At 49.1% G+C, this 24,522-nt stretch overlaps 1 protein-coding gene across 5 annotated transcripts in view; it reads left to right on the top strand.

Annotated features, from left to right (window-relative positions):
- LOXHD1 (lipoxygenase homology PLAT domains 1) overlaps positions 1–24,522 on the top strand; it is a 194,308-nt gene that overhangs the window by 55,562 nt on the left and 114,224 nt on the right. For all 5 annotated transcript variants that reach the window (XR_014539524.1, XM_083575472.1, XM_083575474.1 and 2 more), the window contains exons 8-12: positions 7,204–7,454; positions 10,912–11,047; positions 14,210–14,370; positions 14,894–14,980; positions 19,982–20,117. Coding sequence is in view for 4 of the 5 variants with exons in the window: in XM_083575472.1 (XP_083431598.1) it covers positions 7,204–7,454; positions 10,912–11,047; positions 14,210–14,370; positions 14,894–14,980; positions 19,982–20,117 (771 nt within the window). In the remaining variant the exon portion in view is untranslated. The remainder of the gene's footprint in view (positions 1–7,203; positions 7,455–10,911; positions 11,048–14,209; positions 14,371–14,893; positions 14,981–19,981; positions 20,118–24,522) is intronic.

Genomic DNA, 24,522 nt, shown 5'->3' with positions numbered 1-24,522 from the left:
GCTCTGAAGGCCACCCAGGGTTTCCTGCCCCCTGGGGAGAAGGGCAGGGGGTGGGGGGAACAGGCCATCAAACAATATTCCAGGCCTCAAGGCATCTGGGCAAGCAGCGGGCATGCTGGGGTGAGCCTGCTTTATCCAGGCTTCTTCTAGTGAAGTCACAGCCTCCGTTGTGTGAGGCGCCCTTTCGGAATGGCTTAATTATTGATTTGAGCAACAGGTGGACAAGCTGTTGCTGGTGTGCTCCACACCCATCAGTTTTATGCTTTGGATTCTTGGCTTGGCGGGTGGAAATGAGCAAACCGTATCTTCCTTCCCCAACTCGTGGGTGCCAATCCTGACTCTGCAACCTGCTTTTACCCACAATTGTCTGTCTGCAGAATGCTGCGGTGAGGCTCCTTACGGGGTCCTTGTCGTGGGATCATATTCATCCAGTGCTTTACCAACTGCACTGGCTCCCAGTGGAGTACAAGGTCGGGTTTAAGGTGCTGGTTTTGACCTTTAAAGCCCTACACGGCCTAGGACCCACGTACCTACGGGACCGCTTCTCCTGGTATGCCCCGCAGAGGACCTTAAGGTCCACAAATGACAACACTTTGGAGGTCCAAAGTCACAAGGTGGTTAGGTTGGTCTCAACCAGGGCCAGGGCCTTTTCAGTACTGGCCCCGACTTGGTGGAACGCTCTGTCACAAGAGACTAGGGCCCCGCGGGACCTGACGTCTTTCCGCAGGGCCTGCAAGACAGAGCTGTTCCGCCTGGCCTTTGGTTTGGACTCAGTCTGACCCTTATGTTTCCCTCCCCTTATGGTTTTGATCTATGGGCTATTGTTAAAATGAGGCTGCTTTTTAAATTGTATTTTAACCTGTATTTTAAATTGTTTTTTCTTCTTCCCCTATTATGTTTTTATTGTAATTTTACTGGTGTCAGCCGCCCTGAGCCCGGCTCTGGCTGGGGAGGGCGAGGTATAAATAAAAATTTATTATTATTATTATTAGTAGTAGTAGTAGTAGTAATGAGAGCTCCAGCAAAGAAATGCCTTCTCACCCTCTGAGAAAAAAGGGCTCACGTGCCTTAGCAGAAGGCCACAGTGGAAATTAGAACTTCCCCACACAGCTTTATGTAGACTTGCTAGCATTGCTATTCTAAGCAGAAAAACAAATCTTCTCCTTCTCCTTCCTGTTCTTCCATCCAGCAAGGCAAAGGGTGGGTCCAATGGGATTCAGAATCAGAAGAGGTGAGGTGATTCTGAGTCAACCTTTTTGAGCCAGTGGGCACATTGGGAATCTTGAAGGAAGTGTCGTGGGACCAGTCCCAGATATGGCTGTAGAGGGGGTGTGGCCCATTACAAAAGGGCTGCCACATTTAAAAGAGCAGGAAAGAGAAGCAGGGCCACGAAAAGCTCCATCAATGGGGAAAAGGCACTTACATCAGGCCAGCTAGCAGATCTGGAGTTGCAGACAGAAACCTGTCCTGAATTTCACTGGGGTTTCTACTGAACATTAATAATAATAATAATAATTTATTATTTATACCCCGCCCATCTGGCTGGGCCTCCCCAGCCACTCTGGGCGGCTTCCATAGAAACCAAAAATACAGTAAAATATCACACGTTAAAAACTTCCCTGAACAGGGCTGCCTTAAGATGTCTTCTGAATGTCAGGTAGTTGTTTCTCGCTTTGACATCTGCTGGAAGGGCGTTCCACAGGGCGGGCGCCACTACCGAGAAGGCCATCTGCCTGGTTCCCTGTAGCTTTGCTTCTTGCGATGAGGGAACCGCCAGAAGGCCCTCGGCGCTGGACCTCAGCGTCCGGGCAGAATGATGGGGGTGGAGACGCTCCTTCAGGTATACTGGACCGAGGCCGTTTAGGGCTTTAAAGGTCAGCACCAACACTTTGAATTGTGCTCGGAAAAGTACTGGGAGCCAATGTAGGTCTTTCAAGACCGGTGTTATATGGTCTCGGCGGCCACCCCCAGTCACCAGTCTAGCTGCCGCATTCTGGATTAGTTGTATTTTCCGAGTCACCTTCAAAGGTAGCCCCACGTAGAGTGCATTGCAGTAGTCCAAGCGGGAGATAACCAGAGCATGCACCACTCTGGCGAGACATTACCTTGTAGGTTGCTTCCCCCCACTAATGCACCCCAGTCCTTCATTTCCCCTGAAGGCAGCCCTTCTAAGCTTTCAGCTTCTGCTGGGCAGCATATTTGAAAATGAGATCCTAGATGTTTAAATACAGATTTCCTCCCTCCTTTTAAACGCATGGCTTTGGAAACACCAGGCTGAGTGTGCTTCCTTCGGCTCTCTCCCAGGATGGGTGCATTTCCCTCCCTCCCGAAAGACGAGCATCTCTGCACTGAGCATTATTTATTCAACCTGCTTAGTGTCATCATGCGGCTTTTGCCATCGTTGAACTGCTACTCAGGTCTTTTCCCGCTAGTGTGCAATAGAGGCTATCACTGTTAAGACCTCCTGCCGTGGGCCTTTCAATGTTATATGCAATTTAACAAGGTGAAATCTTTGCGGAAGGAAAACTACCGTATTTACAGTACGCCGCAGGCAGCCGTGAAACAACAGAAGCCCCTGCAAGGACAAGCCTAGTGCCTGGATTTTACTTAAACCCCAGTTGCGGCTGGTAGTTGCAGCTGCTCTCGTTAGCCCCGAGCTCTGCTGCAAAATCAGCCTCGGAGGATTCACACATTTAAAGCACAAGACTGTCATGGAATTCTACTCAGTATTGATCCAGAGTAGATTCCAATGTATACTTGTTGTTGTTGTTGTTGTTTAGTCGTTTAGTTGTGTCCAACTCTTCGTGACCCCATGAACCAGAGCACGCCAGGCACTCCTGTCTTCCACTGCCTCCCGCAGTTTGGTCAAACTCATGCTGGTAGCTTCAAGAACACCACCCAACCATCTCATCCTCTGTCGTCCCCTTCTCCTTGTGCCCTCCATCTTTCCCAACATCAGGGTCTTTTCCAGGGAGTCTTCTCTTCTCATGAGGTGGCCAAAATATTGGAGCCTCAGCTTCACGATCTGTCCTTCTAGTGAGCACTCAGGGCTGATTTCCTTCAGAATGGATAGGTCTGATCTTCTTGCAGTCCACGGGACTCTCAAGAGTCTCCTCCAGCACCATAATTCAAAAGCATCAATTCTTCGGTGATTAGCCTTCTTTATGGTCCAGGTCTCACTTCCATACATCACTACTGGGAAAACCATAGCTTTAACTATACGGACCTTTGTCGGCAAGGTGATGTCTCTGCTTTTTAAGATGCTGTCTAGGTTTGTCTAATGTATAGTTAGCAGAGTAAAAACTTAAAACATGTTGCAGGATTCCCAAAAAATAGACCAGAGGCAATTGTATTTCATCCAGCAGAGCTTTACTGCTACTGAAGGCAAATGAGCATAATGTGTCACAAATCCAATATATTCAGGATTGGCCCTGTCCATAAAAAATCCATTTGCAGCAGATGTAACTTAACTCAAACTTACAATAACTCAAAATAAATCTAAACCTTAACACTAAGCGTACTGTGCACAGAACACTACACCAGAAGAAGAAGAGATAGAAAATGAAACCCAGGCTCCTTCTGGCCCTACTTTTATAGTCAGCATGACCTTGACAGAAGAGATAAGAGAACCAGTTTAAACCAGCTGTGCTCAGCTTCTCTGAAGGAATAACCCAAACACCAGGAATCTTCTGCTTGTTTCTTTCATACAGAGAAGCTTCCAGAAGCTTCCAAAACCCTCTTGAATTAATTAGAATAGGAAATATATCTACACATCAGATCAATACTTTTTGTACCAAGAAATGCAAACTGACAATGGACCTTCCCCCCAAAAAAAATAATAATAAAGGGAATTGTAGTTTGCAAAAGGTGCTGGAGATTGTAGTTCCCTGAGGGGGAACTACAGTTCCCAAGATTCTTTGGGGGAACTTGCATGCTTTCAACATGTGTTGGCTATGCTTTAGATGTATGGTGTTGATGTGACCTACACATTGGTTGGAAGGGGTGGGTGCTAGTTGAAGCCCAGTTATGGTTTTGAAGAGGACTGGTCTCCCTGGCATCCCAGGTGAACAGTTTCTTTGGTGACCCCTTTATTCATCCACCCATTATTGAATTTGTATCGCGCCCTTTTCTCTCCACGGTGGCCTACATGGTTCTCGAGACTCCTCATTTAATTCTCACAACAACCCTGTGGGTGAAGGTTGGGCTGGGAGGCAGCGGCTGGTGCGAGGTCACCCACTGAGATTCATGGCTGAGTCTCAAGGACTGGCTGGATGAGGAAGAGCAGTTGGAGCATCCTGCCCAAGACCCCCAGGGAGGACACAGAAGAAGACCACTTAGATCCCAGATAGTGGTGGTGGGACACTGAGGAGCAGTCTATGGCAGAAAAGACCTGGGAGGTGCTAGAAGCAGGGGGGTTGAGTGATCAAGAGGGGTCAGGAGAAGGAGGGTCCTCCAGGATTGTCCCTGCTACACAACAGCAGGGCAGTCCCAGTCCTGCTGTCTCTCCTCCCCCTCTGACTCCTTGCATGATGCTGAGCAATGAATCATAGAATCATAGAATCATAGAGTTGGAAGAGACCACAAGGGCCATCGAGTCCAACCCCCTGCCAAGCAGGAAACACCATCAGAGCACTCCTGACATATGGTTGTCAAGCTTCTGCTTAAAGACCTCCAAAGAAGGAGACTCCACCACACGCCTTGGCAGCAAATTCCACCGTTGAACAGCTCTTACTGTCAGGAAGTTCTTCCTAACGTTTAGGTGGAATCTTCTTTCTTGTAGTTTGGATCCATTGCTCCGTGTCCGCTTCTCTGGAGCAGCAGAAAACAACCTTTCTCCCTCCTCTATGTGACATCCTTTTATATATTTGAACATGGCTATCATATCACCCCTTAACCTCCTCTTCTCCAGGCTAAACATGCCCAGCTCCCTTAGCCGTTCCTCATAAGGCATCGTTTCCAGGCCTTTGACCATTTTGGTTCCCCTCCTCTGGACACGTTCCAGTTTGTCAGTGTCCTTCTTGAACTGTGGTGCCCAGAACTGGACACAGTACTCCAGGCGAGGTCTGACCAGAGCAGAATACAGTGGCACTATTACTTGGCCAGACAGGCCTAGAGAAGGAGCCCACCTCCTGGATGTAGCCTTCGTCTGCTTGGGAGGGATCCAGAGTGAGAGGCTAGAGTAAGGTTACCAGATTTATTTCAATGAATCCAGGGACACAATCAATCAATCAATCAATCAATCAATCGTGGGGTTTTTTTGGAAAAAAGTTATTAAAGAAGAAGAAGTAATATCTTCTCTTCTGTGGTCTCCTCTGTTGCGTGGCCTTCCTCTGGGTCCCAGCCTTTCTTGGAGCACTAGCCATGCTTCCCCCCTCCCTCCCTCTCCCTCCTTGCACTGTGATCCCCTACAGGCTTACTCGGGAGTAAGCATTAGCAGAACCCCCTCCTCCTGCTGCTGCCCTGCCCGCCTGTCTGGGCATCTCCTGCGTAGGCATCGTCAAGTGGCTGCCCATCCGCGCCGTGGCATGCCCAGTCAGCGGGTCCGGGGCAGAGCCGGTGGCAAGCGAGTGGGAGGAGGCGCACTTGGGCTGGATCAGCTCGTCTCCTGCTCGCCTCTCGTCTGTGGTGGCCAACGATGAGCTGGCCAACAAGCTGAGCCACTGCTTGCAAGTCAAGGAGCACAGGGGCAAAGCTGAGCAGCAGCCACAGCTGCCCAAGCACCACCCAGAGACCGAGCCGGAGCTGGAGCTGACTGCCTTAGGCAGCGGTCCTGACAGTGAGCTGTGCGCCAAGTTGCAGTGGCGCACCAACCCCGCGCAGCTCAACAACCCCGCGCAGCTCTTGCCCGGCACCGGCACCCAGCACTGTGTCTTCAGCCCCTATTCCGAGTCCCGATATGATGTGTCTTGTGCGCAACATATCATATGGGGACTTCTAGCGAGGCAAAATGGTGGGCACCATGGCAGCAGCCAGCTCCTGAAGCCAGCCAGAGCCAACTGTACCAGGCTGGCTCCGGGCTGCTGAGGCTGCTGCTGCTGCCACATTTCCCGGGGACATTAGATGAAATCCGGGGACATTCCAGGTTTGGAATTTGTCTGGGGACAGATTTGCAAATCTGGGATTTGCCCCTGGGAAATGGGGATGTCTGGTAACCCTAGGCTAGAGGGGAAGGATGGAGATACTGGTCAGTTTCAGCAGTGTCTCAGCTGGATGAACTAGAGGACTCTGCTGTGCTGTTATTTTCTGCTAATAAAGAGTGAATTGCATTCTGTGCCTGCCAGGTGTATGCTTCCCTGTGCTTGACTCGGCTCTCTTGACGGCTCCTTGACACTGAGTAAGGATTGAACCTTGGCTGAGTGGAATGTGCTCTTGAACTCTAACAATACCTCTTCCTTGCCCGTATAGAGATACGTGTACGAATGTGGGTAGAAACCTACCTATAATAATACTAATAATACTAATAATAATTTATTATTTATACCCCGCCCATCTGGCTGAGTTTCCCCAGCCACTCTGGGCAGCTCCCAATTGAGTGTTAAAAACAATACATCATTAAATATTAAAAACTTCCCTAAACAGGGCTGCCTTCAGATGTCTTTTAAAAATAAGATAGCTGCTTATTTCCTTGACATCTGATAGGAGGGCGTTCCACAGGGCGGGTGCCACTACCGAGAAGACCCTCTGCCTGGTTCCCTGTAACCTCACTTCTCGCAGTGAGGGAACCGCCAGAAGTCCCTGGGCTCTGGACCTCAGCGCCCAGGCAGAATGATGGGGGCGGAGATGCTCCTTCAGGTATACAGGACCGAGGCCGTTTAGGGCTTTAAAGGTCAGCACCAACACTTTGAATTGTGTTCGGAAATGTACTGGGAGCCAATGCAGATCTCTCAGGTGTTATGTGGTCCCGGTGGCCGCTCCCAGTCACCAATCTAGCTGCCGCATTCTGGATTAATAGCAGTTTCCGGGTCACCTTCAAAGGTAGCCCCACGGAGAGCGCAAAGGTAATGTTAGCAGGCATTGCTCTGCCTCTGACGCCACCCACCTTTGGCCTCCAGAAGCCTTCTCAGGATGGAATGTGGCTCTTGGCCTGGCAACTTCCCCCACTTCCCCTGTAAAAAGTGTTGCCGAAAGAGCAGATGCCAAGACTTCTACTGTGGTGGTTCCTCATCTCCCTCCCTGTGTCTTCTCCCATCTCCCACCATCCAGGCATTGTCTACAATGTGGCTGTGGTGACTGGGGACATCAGAGGGGCTGGCACAAACTCCAAAATCCACATGGTCATGCACGGCTCCAAAGGGCTGAAGAACAGCGGGAAGGTCTTCCTGGAAGGAGGCGAGTTCGAGCGTGCCAGGACCGATCTTTTCAACGTGGAGATAGCTGCTCTCCTGAGTCCCTTGAGCCGCGTCTCAATTGGACACGACAATGCAGGTGTCGGCTGCGGCTGGTACTGCGAGAAGGTGAGGATGGGTCACTTCAAGCCTTTGGACAGCTGTCCAGTCACTTTCCCCCTATTTGTGGTCTGACCAGAGTGACTTGGAAGGCTTGAAGGATGTTTCAGCTCTTGTTTCAGTGATGATGCTGTCAGGTTAGCCAGTCGATACGATGCAATAATGCGTCCCGCAAATCTGATTTCGCCTAATACATGCCATGCGGCACTGAAACTTATGCAGAAATCAATTGCATGCTCATTAGGCGCCCAGGCTGCTCTGCAGTTGTGAGACTGGGGGACGGCATTCCTTCTCCGCCTCTTCAGCCACTCTTACAGTTGTGCAGAAGGGAATGTGGAGGTTATTTGTGGCAGGTTTGCACTAATTTCTAGGGAGATGCAGCAGATTCAAGATCAAACCCAAGAGCAGTGTCGTCCTGCGATTTATGGACATTGCGGTTTTGCAGTTCAGTTATATATAATAATAATAATAATTTATTATTTATACCCCACCCATCTGGCTGGGTTTCCCCAGCCACTCTGGGCAGCTTCCAACTGAATATTAAAAACAATACAGCACCAGACATTTAAAACTTCCCTCAACAGGGCCACCTTCAGTTGTCTTTTAAAAGTAAAATAGTTTATTGCCTTGACATCTGCTGGGAGGGCGTTCCACAGGGCAGGCGCCACCACTGAGAAGGCCCTCTGCCTGGTTCCCTGTAACCTCACTTCTCGCAGTGAGGGAACCGCCAGAAGGCCCTCAGAGCTGGACCTCAGTGTCCAGGCTGGATGATGGGGATGGAGATGCTCCTTCAGGTATACAGGACCGAGGCTGTTTCGTTTAGGGCTTTAAAGGTCAGCACCAACACTTTGAATTGTGCTCGGAAGGGACAGGAGGAACAGGAGAGGCATGGGTGGCTTGTTTTAGGAAGGGGGTGTGTGATGTGATAGCCAGCTCCAAATATTTGAAGGAATAGAGACAGCGGATAAATTCAATTCAGTCCACATTTGTAGGCTAACCTAACTACGTAATTAGCATTTCCTGAAATCATATGGGAACCAAAACACAGCCATCCTTTGAAAATTTGCACCTCTCTGAAGTGCTGTTCTCCAGCCAAGTAGAGTGTCCATAAAATGCATTGCTTCAGGGGATATTTCATGGCAAAAATGTGTATGTTGGGCAAAATTGTATCAGGAGAAATTTGCACTAAAATGATGAAGGATTTTCACGAGGAATGCATTAAAAAAAATACTGCAAAGGAACTCAGCTCTGTGGTGGAACATCTGTCTTGCCTTCAATAGGTCTCGAGTTCAAGTGCTGGTGTCTCCCAGTAGGGCTGGGAGCATCTCATGGCTGAGTCAGTGTAGACAATTGTGAGCTAGATGGAGCAGAGGTCTGACTCTGTATAAGATAGCTCCCTATGTGTGCACCGACCCCTCTCAGTCTCCAGGCTTCAAAGATAGCCGCCTGGAGCCTCCGGAGCGCGGCAGGAGCTCCTGCTGCTCTCCGGAGGCTTCGGGTTCCTTTCGCTGAAGGGTAAGTGCCCCTTCAGCTAAGGCGCAGTGCCCCTTCAGCTAAGCGGGAGGAGAAATGGAAGGGGTTCCGTTTCTCCTGCTGCTTCGCTGAAGGGGCGCTGCGCAGAGAGGGGGAGATGTTTTTTTCTTGTTCACCCCCTCTAAAACAAGGTGCGTCCTATGGTCGGGTGCCTCCTATAGAGCAAAAAATACGGTAAGCCCGGGCACACATAATCAATCACGTGACATGGGGCACACACACACCATTTGAATGTCAATGCCCATTAAATTTGGGGCCCCCCTCAAATATTTTATTGCGGGGACTGAAGGGACCTTGGAGTTAGGGTTTTTATCCATCCGTGCTGCTCCAGGAGTAGCACTATGTTTTGTGTATATCATGTGAGTGTCTGAGAGAGCGTGAGACAGGAAGTCTCAGTACTGTTGGAAGTTGGAAGTTTAGTTTCACTTCTGTTTGTGATGCTGTTCTGTACTGGTCCTGAGAGGAGAGCACAGACATGCTGATGGATTCTGCGTATATAGACTGTAAAATAAAGTAGTTTTAGAACTACAGTGGTGCCTCGCAAGACGAAATTAATTCGTTCCGCAAGTTTTTTCTTCTTGCGAGTTTTTCGTCTTGCGAAGCACGGTTTCCCATAGGAATGCATTGAAAATCAATTAATGCGTTCCTATGGAGACCGCCTTCAGACCAGGTCCGGGGACAGTCTGTCCGGGGACACTCTTCTGAAGGCTGGCGGGGGGAGAAGGACTTTTCTGCCCACCGCCAGCCTTCAGAACAGCCTTCTGAAGGCTGGCGGTGGGAAGAAAAGCCCTTCTCCCTCCGCCAGCCTTCAGAAGAGTTCCCCCAGGGCTGCCTAGGCTGCAGATAGCAGCCTGCTGCCAAGCGCGAGGGGCGCTCTGCTTCAGAGCGCCCCTCGCGTGGGGCAGACATTCGCAGCTTGGGGAGCCCTGTAGGACTTCCCCGCAGGGCTCTCCAAGCTGCAGATAGCAGCCTGCTGCCCCACACGAGGGGCGCTCTTAAGCAGAGCGCCCCTCGCGCGGGGCAGACATTGGCAGCTTGGGGAGCCCTGCAGGACTTCCCCGCAGGGCTCTCTGCTTAAGAGCGCCCCTCCTGTGGGGCAGCAAGCTGCTATCCGCAGCTTGGAGAGCCCTGCAGGGAAGTCCTGCAGGGCTCCCCAAGCTGCCAATGTCTGCCCCGCGCGAGGGGCACTCTGAAGCAGAGCGCCCCTCGCGCGGGGCAGCAGGCTGCTATCCGCAGCCTAGGCAGCCCTGGGGGAACTCTTCTGAAGGCTGGCGGTGGGAGAAGGGCTTTTCTTCCCACCGCCAGCCTTCAGAACAGCCTTCTGAATGTTGGCGGTGGGGAGGAAAACCTTCCTCCCACCGCAAGTCTTCAAGACAGGTCCGGGAACAGAGGAGAAGCGCTGCGCGCCTTCTCCTCTGTTCCCGGACCTCCCACCGCAAGCCTTCAGGACAGGTCCGGGAACAGAGGAGAAGGCGCGCTGCACTTCCCCGCTGTCCCCGGAGATTTCCCTATGGGCTTTCGTCTTGCGAAGCAAGCCCATAGGGAAATTCGTCTTGCGAAGCCGCTAAAAAATCGGAAAACCCTTTCGTCTTGCGGGTTTTTCGTTTAGCGAGGCATTTGTCTTGCGGGGCACCACTGTACGATTGACTCTCTCTTCTGCTATGATATGCCAGAAGACGAGTGTGCTCCTCTCAGGAGGGAGGGGTCGCTTATTATCGGTCTCTCTGGACTGAGGGAGATTTATAGCCAGAGAGTGACCACCGGAGAGACGCCCCGGTGTCTTGGGAAGTTGGCAGCCTTCCTGGGCGTGTTTCCAACACTTGGCCCCTAGGAGTTGGCTCCTCTGTGTTCGTGAATGCATTATGTCTCACTAGGAGGGTGTGGGCAATGGAAAAATGGATGGTCTATTCCAGCGCTCCCTTTCCCCTTCCAGGTGGTGGTGTATTGTCCGTTTACTGGTATCGAACAGACCTTCCCGTGTGGGAAGTGGCTAGATGAGGATGACGGTGATGGACTGGTGGAACGGGAGCTGTACGAAATGGTCTCGCTGCGTAAGAAGAGACTGAAAAGTAAGTGCGAAAGAGCAAAGCTTGAAGGGTATCCATCATTATTTGAAAACCCTCCTGCCCTTGGGAGCACTCAGGCTTGTTGTTTTTCTGCTGACAGTTCTTTCTTGGTACGGAGAACCAAAAATTCGTCTTCTTCTTTTTCCTCCTATGGCAGCCATTTTATATTGGCATCCACAGCAGTGTTGTCAATATGTGAGTCCTGGCACCTCCTATTTTTTACCTGTGTGTGGGGGGGAGCCACTGGTCTGAGTAAAAAAAAAAGTCAAAAAATGCCCTTTTTAGTTTAGAGATAATGTGAGTAAGAGTTGACAAGCTACGACTTTATAAAATCATGTGTGACATGGAGGAAGTGGAGAGAGAAAAGGTTTTCTCCCCCTTCCATGACACTAGAACACCTGAACATCTCAGGAAGCTGGATGTTGCAAGATTCAGGACAGATGAAAGAAAATACTTCTTCACGCCTCATGTAGTTAAACTCTAGCCTGATTAGACTTTACCGACTGGTGGGGTCTGCTTTGCTCCCGGGAGGGAGAAAGGAAGTCAAATGACACCGAGGTTGCTTTGGAGAAAGAGTTTATTCTGCTCTCCGGATAGCAGAAGGCACTTGCATGGTCAGTTCACAGCAAGTCCAAAGAAATGAGAGATTTCATGCAGTATATATACCCTCCAGGCACCCTCTCCCCCCTTCCCTAGGAATCCAACCACGTCAGCTTATACACGTAAGTTGACATCACATATGTTCACCAACTCCTGGCGCCGTTCCCGGGTCTCTTGTCAGACTTGACAAGGTCTGTGCGTCTTTGTGGTCTTTGTGGTCAGGATGTAAGATAAGACCCAGACGCGTCATCCCTGCTCTACTGGAACTGGCAAGGCCACTCATTGCCGTCACGGACTGATAAGGGAGAGAGCTTTGAGCACTTGTTTATACAGCTGGGTTTTGGCTCAAGAGCTCAGGTTAGAGCATTTTAGAAATGCTTTCTTGGAGGAGGAAAAATGGGGATTTTGGGTCAGTTTCAAACTGACTGCACAGAAACCCATTCCTTCCCCCTTCAAAACTATGGAACTCTCTGCCACATGAGTGATAGTCATCAGTGCTTGAGTGCCCAACCTGCTAAATAGAAGATTCCAAGTACGTTCTCAATCCCCGCTGGCTCCAGGGTGTCTGCTGTCCTCCAGATCCTTTGGGGACAAATTGCTGCATAAGGTTCATAACTGGCGGGGAGAATTTACATTGTCCCTCCTCCAGTCCACATCACATCAGTGCAATGAATGCTTATAAAATTAGTTAAGGGGCTGCATGATCAAGACGCCTCTGTGACGAACGGTTTGTCCCGTTTAAAGAGCGATTCCATTGCAGCCGCGCTCATTACAGCGAACATCGCTTAATGTGACAGCCACTTTATCTCTGCAGCGCAGTCCATTCTGCGAAAGCATTTATGACCTTTAAACTGCCATATTATCGACCCTGACTGCTATTGACAGCGTAATCCCTTTGTGGATGTTGTATATTAAACGGGGAGGAAGCAGTGCCCTTGAGTAATTGGTGACCTTTCGCTGCCATACAACGGGATAAACTTGTATTGTCATCTCCCTTGCCTGCTTCGGAAAGGATATGGTTTCTCATTGAGAGGCTCAGGATTTTTCCTCAAACCGGTGGTGTGTTGCCATGAAGAGCGCTGAATAGTTGCACAGTTGTTGCCAGTCATCACAGCTGTGCGTATCTGCAACTTTTCTCCGGTGACCTCAGGGCAGGCATCCTCAAACTCGGACCTCCAGATGTGTTGGGACTACAGTTCCCATCATCCCTGACCACTGGTCCTGTTCCCTAGCTAACAGGACCAGTGGTCAGGGATGATGGGAGTTGTAGTCCCAAAAACATTTGGATGGCTGAGTTTGGGGGTGCCTGCCTCAGGGTGATGTATATGGGCTATCCTGCTTTATCCTCACAATAACCCCATGAGGCAGGGACTGTACCGTCATTTCAGGGCCCCTCCAGCCTATTATTATTATTATTATTATTATTATTATTATTATTATTAATTATTATGCATTGGTGTAAGAAGAGAAGGGGCAATCTCCCCTTTGGCTGGATGCTCCCCCCTAAAAAAAGGGCAGCAATTTCCAGCAACTCTTTTTCTAGAAAAAAACCCCTGTGCCTGACTCACTATACAGTGGTACTTCGGGTTAAGTACTTAATTCATTCCGGAGGTCCGTTCTTAACCTGAAACTGTTCTTAACCTGAAGCACCATTTTAGCTAATGGGGCCTCCTGCTGCTGCTGTGCCACCAGAGCGCGATTTCTGTTCTCATCCTGAAGCAAAGTTCTTAACCCGAGGTACTATTTCTGGGTTAGCGGAGTCTGTAACCTGAAGCGTATGTAACCCGAGGTACCACTGTATATGCAAGGATTTCTCTCCTTTTTTTTCTATGGAGAAACATTCCATCTTGTAAGCCTTAAGTAGTAAAGACCAGACCCCGGTTGACACCTTAGTGAGGAGCGTTCCTCAGAGTGCTTTATAGCTGAGCCAGGATTTGACCCTGGCTGTCTGCTGGCAGTCATGGCTTTTGGGTGGGATTTTGAGGCAGAAGATCAGGGCCCTACTCAGGAAAAATGAATGGGAGGGACCCTAAAGACAGCAGGACTGGATTTTCACTTTTATAAGTCACCCACATTACTATGTAAAGGCAAGTCCCTGCTCTGCAATGAGACCATTAAGTCCAGTGTCTTAACTCACCAGTTACCTGACTGCACACTTGCTCCCAGGTCCAGACTCACAACATTACAGTCCACTTTGTGAAAGTGCCGCGTTGCATGAGATCAGACCCTTTTGCTCTTGGGAGGCAAGGGAAATTCACATACGCAAGTGGAAGCAATGGATTGGGGCTAGCATGAGTGCGATGTTGAGCTGAAATGGAAGAGAAGGTTTTCATGGATTGTTTGCAAAGTGATTCACATTGCTGCATCTCCAGGCGATGAGAAGAGATTCCCTTGTTGAACATCTGCACAACAGAACTGGTATTCAAGGCACTGGGCACGTGCTTTATAAAAAAAGAACCTCTCTATTCATCTCTGGTTCTTTGGTTTGGTTTCCTTCTTTGTTTTTCCTTTATCACCAGCTTTCACTATTCTAATTCAGTGATTCAGAACCTTTTGTTTTATAAGAAAACCCTTGGTCCCTGTGGATATGGACAAGTGATATTAAGGGCGCAGGGACAGACGCCCCCATCTTCCTCCAGGTTTACGGTGACAAAGGAAAGTCCGACGAAATGAAGCTGGACAATAACTCTGATAACTTTGAAGCTGGACAAACGGACAAATTCATGGTATGCCTTCCTGTCCACCATGTGTGCTCCAAACAGAATTGTGTTTACTGCCGTGTTAACCTGGGAATCAGCCCAGACGCTTCCTGTTTGCAGTTAGTGCTGGTTAAATGGCACAGAAGAATAGCCAGTCAATTCCTTGTGGTTTATGTGAAAGGGTTTAATAGCCCTTATAAAGGGAAGGAAATAGCAAACTTATTGGAGATGTCAGCTATGTTGGCGCTTCATTGACTCAGAATGCTGAACGTGTGACAAATTCTCGCCTTAAATACAAGGTGAAAATTATGATGCCTGCGTTCTTCTCTGGTTCAGATTTAATCTGAACCGGAGAAGAATCGTGCCCCTTGTTTTTCTTGTGCAACAAGCTTTTGGCTCCACCAAAGCTTGCACAGAAAATGCCCCTAATGGATTTTGCTGTTCTTGTGCATCTCCAGTTTTATTTCCCCCGGGGGCCTGATCTTCCCCCAGATTGTGCCTGTAGTAGAAAAATGCCACCACTGATGTGTTTTACCCATGTTTCCTGCAGATTGAGCTCCCAGATCTGGGCAATTTGTACAAGATCCGGATATGGCACGAGAAGAGGAGCCCATTCGCTGGCTGGCATCTACATAAGGTAAAAAACCAGCAGGAGAGATTGCACTATGGGGGCAAGATCAATATCCCCTGTAATAAGCAGGAGCTTACTGTTTCCATGAACTTGCATCCTCATCTAACACTTCAACACTGACATGTGGCTGGGGCAACCCAGCCAGATGGGCAGGATATAAATTATATCATCATCATCACCATCATCCTTATCATTATTTGCATGCTTGGTTTACAGTGAAACTAATGAATCTTAAGCTTCAGGGCTCCTAATCCTGAGGGTCTCAGAAGTGACTTTAGTACACACTGCTTAAAAATATTGGGTTTAGTCAGTGGTGTAGCATGTTAGTCAGTGGTGTAGCATGGGTTGCTGATGCCTGGTGTGAGGAAAATGTTGCACCCCCCCTGGTGGACTGGGCAGCTGGGGTGGGGACACATGCAGAGGATGAACAGAGCTTGCCTCCATCAGGCTCCTCGCCCGCTGCCTCAATCCACCTGCCTACTAAACCAACCCGCCTGCTGCCCTGCCTCAACTGCCAGGGCTCCGTTCCTGGTTGCACCCCCTCAAAAATGTATACCCGGGGCCACGGTCCCTTGGCCTCCCCATGCTACACCTCTGGGTCTAGTAGACCCAATTTGAGTCACTGCAGCTTTTTGTTGTATATATTTCAACAGTCCCAAAGTCTGAGAGTCAGTAGCGCAGATGTTGTTAAGGTGTAGTGATCGGTCATGGAACAACCCCATTGAAGAAGATAACAGTGGTTACCCAGACCCCATTGCTGGTTGTGAAGGGACTCCCATGACAGTTCAAGCTTCAGGGCCCCAGAAATGTAGGTCTGCCATGGAACCATGTTGACTTAGCTGCTGAGGAGACCCTGAGGAACCACCATGGAACTCCTCCGTGCTGCAAAATGTTATTCCTTAGGCTTATTATAGGGTGAACACTTGATTCAGAATGTGTTGGGCCTCCCTCCCTGTACTCTGATGGTGCTTTCTAAGGCACACCCAAGAGTTCTCTGTAGCTCTAAGTTGCAGGGGCAAGATTTTGGTGAAATTGACTGGCAGCTTCGCTTGCCCCCGGAGTCCACACGCTTCCTCTGCGTGTCTCTGCTCACTCTGGGCAGCTTCCAGCTGCAGTGTAGCAGAGCGTAGTACACAGCGGTAGAAGCAATGCGATGAGTCGTGTGTGCTCAATAAATCAGGTCGACGCTCAGTTTCTTCCTTATCTTACAAAGAGCTTTATTCTCGTACAAAAACAACAGATCGTAACTTTCCCGGTGACAGAGCGCTCATTTCGGCTGCTCTCCGTTCCAGAGCTAAGCTCACTCTGTCTCTCTCTGAGACACAGTAAAACACACCCACTTCAGTGTTCTAAACCCGCCTCAAAGAATGTGAGACGTCATTCAGAACTTCTTAACCCTGTAAGTTCTGACTCTCTCCATGATGATCTTTTCATAGGGCAGAGGTGGCTAGCCTTGGCAAATTGGCACCAGCCATTTGGTTTTCGCCTACTTCATAGCAATCGTCACAACTTTGTGAGGTTAAGCATTGGGTAAGCCTTTGTTTGGCTGGAGGGGAGGTTGTAGCCTTCGCCTGCCCCTCCTCATTAAGGGTATCCTGTTAATGTGGGAATGTTTAGGGATACGGGGGACGATATATTGTCTAAGATATCCTATCCCAACTTGTCTTTACAAGTTCAACAAAATCAGCAGAGTTAACATTCCCCTTTTATTTAAACACACGCAGAGCAGATAGCTCGCTCAGACTCATTAGAGTCTCTGTAAATATTTCCTGGTATTTTCCCCATTTAATCCCTCCTAAAATAAGACACTACACAGTCTTCTGTAAAATATAAAACATTTGCTCACAAGTAATCATCTGGTCACACAAAGGTTCCCAGAAGGCAGACTTAAAAGGTTAGAACATAGTTTAAATGTGGTGACTATCTCCTTATGGGAGAAAGCCCCCCTTTTCTTCTCTTGGCCTGGAGCCAAGGGTGCATCTTAGTAGTGCTGTCGTTAAGATGGCATCAATAGAGACAAGAGAGACAAGGTGGTCGCCAGCCTACTTCAGGAGAGGCCACACCCATCTCAAGTTACACACAGGAAGTTTCGTCTCAGTCCTGGAAAGCAGGAAGTTCCGGCTGGAGGACTGAGATAACCTTCATGTCTACTCGAGCCATGTTTTGTTTGACTGCACCTGATTCTTACATCCCACAGTTAAAGGGATCGAGGGGGAGTGGCTTCTCTCTGATGCCCTGATGGGGGCTAGGGCGATACCATTCCCCCAATGGGAACCCCTCCGGGTGTACCCCTATTTGATGTAGGTCATAGAGTTCCTCCAAATGATGGATTGCCCTTAGATGCAACTCCCAGCAAATGGACTGGAGTGATATAGTCTGGCTTCACCCACTTCCTGTCCCAAACCACTCACATCTGTAACCAGTGAAGTTGTGGCCTATTTGAAACCATAAACGAAATACTGTCGGTCTCTGCATGTATTCATCCCCCAGGGAATTGCAGGTCACGGGGTCTTGGCACACTGTTTGCTTCTTTTAGTCAATCAGAGGGTGGGGCAAAATGCTTGTGTAGGACTCTGTTGTCCCACCATTGGACAGTTGCGTGGATATCCTGCTCAGCTCATTGTCCAGCTTCTGAGATATCATTGCTCAACATCACCCAGTCACCTTAAGCATGTCTTTACAAGCATGGGAACTGGAAACTATTTTCCCTAAAAGCCAAAACTAAATTCTCAGGTTTATTCATTATGCTCCCATGATCAAATGTTCTTGCTGCAGAGTGCCATGTCTTCCTATATGGAAGTCCTACTTTGGATAGCGGGACATGGGTGGTGCAGTGGTCTAAACCACTGAGCCTCTTGGGCTTGCTGATCAGAAGGTTGGTGGTTTGAATCCCCACGATGACGACGAGCTCCCGTTGCTCTGTCCCAGCTCCTGCCAACCTAGCAGTTTGAAAGCACACCAGTGCAAGTAGATAAATAGGTATCGCTGTGGTGGGGAAGGTAAACGGCGTTTCCATGCGCTTTGGTTTCCAGCACAGTGTCCCGTTGCACCATAAGTGGTTTAGTCCCGCTGGCCACATGACCTGGTAAGCTGTCTGTTGACAAATGCTGGCTTCCTTGGCCTGAAAGTGAGATGAGTGCCGCAACCCCATAGTCGCCTTTGACTGGACTTAACCATCCAGCTATACCTTTTGGGATAGCACTGAACAAATATTAGAAATGTCTTTCTCTGGCTATGCAGGCATGTGCAGTAACAATAGCAACTCACCATTTACCTTTTTTATTTAAAAAAGAAAAAGAAAATAAGGCCACATTGTTAATACACCTTGGCTTTTGAGCCTCTAATATGATTTGATAGGTTTCTGCCTTATTTTGCGCTGCACAGATGTTTGGAGGATCTAGCTGGGAGTTAGTAAACCATGAAGCATTGCGGATGCACGTTGGTTCCCAAGATTCATCCACGCAGTCATTCTGGCCTCATTAGTCCTCGTTTGCTGTCGCTTCCACTCCTGGAGGAAAGGTTGATGTCTAGCTGCAAAAGAGTCCCTTGTTCATTCTCTAGTGAGCGGATTGCTAATGAGGCTGCAATGTTTAGTTGATTAATCTCTTAGATTAATCAGTTTAAAAAACCTTTTTGCAGCACAGTCTTAAGCATGTCGCTTGGAAAAGAAGCAACGGCTTCTGTGTTCAGTACTGTGTGATAAGTGTGGTCAGGATTACAACTTTACCTCACAATCATATATGTGTCTGTTGAGGTGTAAAGTCCCACACTAGGACCAATATCTGGAGGAGACAGTTTGGAGGAGAAAATCAGCTAGGGGGAGGTGCTTAACCCCAACCCAGCACGCCATTTCCCACACTCCCTCCCCACAGCTGCTTCCATAAATCCGCTCCACTTCCCAGTGGGGAGGAGTGCGGTGGACCGCGTGGCCACCCACTTCCCACCGGGGGTGGGGGACTTTGTTCCCCGTTGCCGGGGGATCCTGGCCACGTCAGAGCCCAGCCAGCCAATCCGCTGGCTGGGGGTGTGTAGCCGGGGCCGTTTAAACTGAGGAGCGAGCCGGAGGACTTCCTCTTTGGCTTACTTCCTCAATGACCCTCCCTCCCTATTTTGCAGGTTAGGCAATGGCCTTGCTATGGACTTTGGTTGGTCGCCTTGGTTGTCCAAGGGGCCTGGTAGGAATTTTTCCACTTGGAAAATTGGCACTGGCCATTTGGTTTTCGCCTACCTTGTAGCAATCGTCACAACTTTGTTAGGGTTGCGGTTAGGCATTGTTTGACCTTGTGTGGGAGAGGGGAGGGGTGGATTCCGTTAATGGAATCTGGGGGTGTTGATCTTGTCCGAAGCCCAGCTGGGGGCTAGAGCCTTGAGACAACCCCAACGGGAACACCAGGGGGAGCTTGAGTTAGTTTGCATCGACAGGGCTCCCCCTACCAGTGGCTTACCCTTACTGGACTTCCTGCAGCAGTCAGATATAGTCAGGTCCAATCAATGCCTAAGCCAATACCGCTCACAGTCTGTAATTCAATAAAGTTGTGGCCAAAATTTGCCCAATAACATAAAGCTAGTATCTTCTGTGAGTTATTTCCAATGAGGGGGTGGCTGTGGGGTCTCAACATGCAACCCCCTGTCTGAGGTTCCAAACGCAACTGGTGAGCAGCTTGGCCCAGGTTTTGCACAGCATAAGCAAATCCAAAAAAAAAAATGCTGTTATATGTCTGTACTTATGGGTACACCTCCTTTTGTATTCTGGGGGAAGAAAAAGAACAACAGGTTATTTAGCTAGCTGAATTTCAAGGTTAATAGAGGCCTCGTCTGGAGGAAATAAAATAACTGAACCATCTTATTAATCAACACTCATTTCCTCCACCTTACAAAGGGACACGGCTCCAGCATGTTTGGTAAATTGCATTTTTTTCTGACTCCAGTTTCAACCCTCCTTTCCCTCCTTCTTTCATTCACGTTGAACTTATTCAACATTTTGGTTCAATTTGGGTTTAATTAAAGGTAACCCTTTTGAAAACTCTGACGAAAGAGAAGTACACATTCAACTGTGAACGCTGGCTGGATAGCAACGAGGACGACAACGAGATTGTGCGGGAACTAACAGCTGAAGGCCCACAGGTGGCTGAAGTGAAGCCAGGTGAGAAGAAAGAGGACCTCCATGGGGGGGGGGTGTATTTGGGTACCAATTAATCTCCCCCTGCCCCACCCTCATTGGTACTGTATCTCCTGCAGACGCCATTAACAGGCTGAATGGCTGCAAAATTTCATTATGAAGTTGCTGGGTTTTTTAAAAATAAAAAACCCAGCTCTTTCTGGAGACGTCGTTGTTACTTCTGCTGGGTCATGGGAAATGTTAGGGGCTTAGCAGTATAGTCGTCATTTGGGCTACACCTTCTTGGTGTCTTGAGTTCCTTTGGAGAAAGCTGTGAAAAAATGAGATAATTTGGGCACAGTCTAGCCCCCTTATCCGACATCCTGAATGTGGGTTGAATGCACCCGGCCCAGAACTAGCGTCTCCCAGGGCAGAGTTCCCCATTCTGCCATCCAAAAGTGGAGGTGAGAGTAAATCCAGTACGATTGTGTCTTTGTTGTTGTTGTTTTGTTGTTTAGCCGTTTAGTCGTGTCCGACTCTTCATGACCCAATGGACCACAGCATGCCGGGCACTCCTGTCTTCCACTGCCTCCCCCAGTTTGGTCAGACTCATGCTGGTAGCTTCAAGAACACTGTCCAACCATCTTGTCCTCTGTCGTCCCATTCTCCTTGTGCCCTCCATCTTCCCCAACATCAGGGTCTTTTCCAGGGAGTCTTCTCTTCTCACGAGGTGGCCAAAGTCTTGGAGCCTCAGCTTCAGGATCTGTCCTTCCAGTGAGCACTCAGGGCTGATTTCCTTCAGAATGGAGAGGTTTGATCTTCTTGCAGTCCATGGGACTCTCAGTAGTCTCTCCCAGCACTATAATTCAAAAGCATCAATTCTTCAGCGATCAGCCTTTTTTATGGTCCAGCTCTCACTTCCATACATCACTACTGGGAAAACCATAGCTTTAACTATATGGACCTTTGTCGGCAAGGTGATGTCTCTGGTTTTGATGATGCTCTCTAGGTTTGCCATCACTTTTCTCCCATATTGTTTTTAACACTTGATTGAAAGCCGCCCAGAGTGGCTGGGGAAACTCAGCCAGATGGGCGGGGTTTAAATAATAATAATAATAAATAATAATAATAATAATAATAATAATAATAATAATAATACTTGTATATAGATATACATCATAATATGCATTGTAAAACATTGCTGCATCGTCTTAATCAAACATAGCCTGGCACTCCATGGAAAATAAAGCTGGCCTAGTTTAAACTGCTCCCGTCACACTGGTGTGTATCACGGATATGGCACAACCCCCAATCAGCCTCGAGTGCTTAGGCCCGCAGTTGAATAAAAACAGAATTCAGGATTACAGTGGATCTGAGCCATCTTTGGCAGTACCTTCCTGCTCATTGATCAGTATGCAGAGGAGAGCTGTTCCCGAGAAGTTGTGCAAATGATTATAATTGCAAATGCTATGATTAACATGTCAACAAACCTTTGATGGAGTTTATTTTTAATCCGCTGTGTGAAGTGGCTGCGAGGAACAGTGTGTGTTCCCTGGTTGGGCTCTGCCATTTGCCAACTGCATGGAGCAAAGGCCATGAGGAGCAAAGTTTGACGATGCTATTGCTTCTCCATTTCAGGAGCTGGCCACTTTGGTCCAATGCAGATGTCGCAAACTGTGATTTGCTAATTGGGAGCCAGCCTCAGGAGCACATGTTCACTTCCTCTATCCCTCTTGTGATGGGATGTTGAGCTGCTTGTGCGTAAAGTTCCTAATCCCTCAGTGTTTGGCTAAGTCCACAAACCACTGTCTGTAACGGAGCGCCATAAGCATGGCTCCGTCAGTCGCTGGCAGAATCCGACAGTGGGCGTTTACGGAATTTCTTCCAGCATAACAGCTCCTTAACGGAAACACGTCTTCTGGACTCTCTACGTGACAATTTCCGGCGAGGAGTGGGTGTCCCTAATGGAGGTCCTGAAACCTCCTCGCTGTTCTCGCTGGAATTGTCTCTGAGCCAATCTTCTGACTCGCCTTCCCTTGGAGCTCTTTCTCGCCCCCTGCTGGTTCCCTCCTCCGCTGATAAGTCTCTCTCAACCTCTGGGAGCCCCTCCACCACCTGTTCTTCCGATGACAGTTCCCTGACATCCACCTCCCCTCCAGGGCCCCCTCCACCCCCTCCTCTCCCTTCCTCTGCTGGAGGCGAGGGAGCAAAACCCCTGAAAGAACTTCCCTCATCTTCCGAAGTCTCGAACATTTTCCTCCACCGGTTGCTGTTTTGGGTTTCTAAGTACTCATCCTCCTCGGAATCTATTCCTTCTTCCCACTCTGACCCCGTGAATCCTTCCAATTCCTCCTCCTCATCGGTGGTGCCAAAGTACTCTCTCCGGAACCTCGCTACTGACTGAGGTTTCCTGGGGAACCTTTGATGGAACGCTTCGATCAAGACCTCGTCATTGACTTCCTCTGCCGTCACCCAGGTGTTTTCTGACTCCGGTTCCCCTTCCCACGCTACCAAATACTCCACCTGATTACCCTTCCACCTGGAGTCGAGGATTTCCGCCACATGGTTGCTGCTTTCCCTCTCTTCTAAGACAGGTCCCTGTGGGAAAACCCCTTCTTTCCCCCCCATACGGTGACAGTAATGACCTGTGGAACACTGGATGCAGTTTCATGTGGTTCGGTAACCGGAGTCTGAAAGCTACGGGGTTAACCTGTTGAATGACCTCAAATGGTCCCAATCTTTTGGGTCTTAATTTCTTGCAACCCCCCTTGAACGGCAGTCCTTGGGTGGACAGCCACACCTGATCCCCCACCCTTATGGTTTCACCTTCCCTTCTGTTCTTGTCTGCCTGCTTCTTATATTGTTCTTTGGCCCTTTCTAAGTTGAGTTGGAGTTGATGATGGATCGCTTCCATTTCTTCTACAAAAAGTTCTGCGGCTGGGACGCTCCATCTCTCCCCTCCTCCCCCTGGAAATGCCCTGGGGTGGCACCCATAATTAGCCAAAAAGGGGCTCATCCCGGTGGACACATTCTCCGCATTATTGTAGGCAAATTCCGCCAGCGCCAACTTTTCCACCCAATCGTTCTCTCTGTCATTGACATAACACCTCAGATATTGTTGGAGGATACCGTTTGCTCTTTCCGCCTGCCCGTTGGTTTCTGGGTGCCGGGCAGTCGAAAAATTGACCTCCACGTGCAGTAAGCTCATGAGCTTCCTCCAGAACCTGGACGTGAATTGTTTGCCCCGGTCTGAGACCACCCTCAAGGGGGCGCCATGCAGTCTAAAAATATGTTCTACAAACAATTTAGCTGTCTCTTCCGCCGTGACTGCATGTGAGCAAGCTACAAAGTGGCCCATCTTAGTTAACAGGTCTACTACTACCAGTATGGCGGTTTTCCCCTTGGATTTCGGCAGATCAGTCATAAAATCTATCGATACCGCCTCCCATGGCCTCTCTGGTGTGGGCAACGGTTCTAACAACCCCGCCGGTGCCCGCCTTTCTCCCTTGGCTCGCTGGCATTGGTCACACCCTCTTACATACTCCCTTACATCTTCCCTCACTCGGGGCCACCAAAATTCCCTGGTAACCAACCACATGGTTTTGTGTTGCCCAAAATGCCCTGCTGTAGGGCTGTCGTGCATCTGTTTGAGTACTCTCCCTCTCAATTCCCCTTCGGGTATATATAGTGCCCCTTTGTAATACAATGCCCCGTTTCTTTCTTCAAAACCTCCGGAGTTTTCTCCCTCCCTCCTTAGACCTTGGAGCTTATTCTGGGCGTATTCATCATTCTGCGTCTCCTCTACCAGTTCCCTTTGCCCCACCAACGCCGCCCCACACACCCAGTGGTCCTCTGGGATGATATGTCTCTCTTCGGGTGCTCCCTCCCCCTCCAAATACTCTGGTTTGCGTGAGAGAGCGTCCGCCCTGACGTTTTCCGGGCCTGGCACATAGCAAATTTCAAAATAAAATTTGGAGAACTCCTGTGCCCATCTCACTTGCCGTTGGTTGAGCACTCGTGCCGTTCTCCAGTACTCTAAATTCTTGTGGTCCGTGCATACTTGCACCTTGTGTTGTGCACCAATTAGTAAGTGTCTCCATTTCCGGAACGCTTCGTGAATGGCGAGTAGTTCTCGGTCATATACCGTGTAGTTCTTCTCGGATTTGTTTAACTTCCGCGAGAAGAAGGCACACGGTCTCCACTCCGACTTATCCTTCCCCGGCTGAAGAAGCACCGCCCCCACCGCCCGGTCTGATGCGTCAGTTTCCACTCTCATGGGTTTTTGTAAATCCACATGCAGGAGCTGTTCTTCCGAAGCGAAGGCCTTTTTCAATTCTTCGAATGCTTGCTCCGCTTCTGCCGTCCAAACAAATTTCTTCTTGCTGCTGAGACAGTCCGTGATGGGAGCCGTTAAATGGGCAAAGTTCTTGATGAACTTCCGATAAAAGTT

This window comes from Podarcis filfolensis (genome assembly GCF_964270895.1).
Source record: "Podarcis filfolensis genome assembly, chromosome: 11".
Classification (NCBI taxonomy): domain Eukaryota; kingdom Metazoa; phylum Chordata; class Lepidosauria; order Squamata; family Lacertidae; genus Podarcis; species Podarcis filfolensis.
The sequence above is the reverse complement of the archived record's forward strand: the minus strand, read 5'-3'. Positions and strand labels throughout refer to the sequence as shown.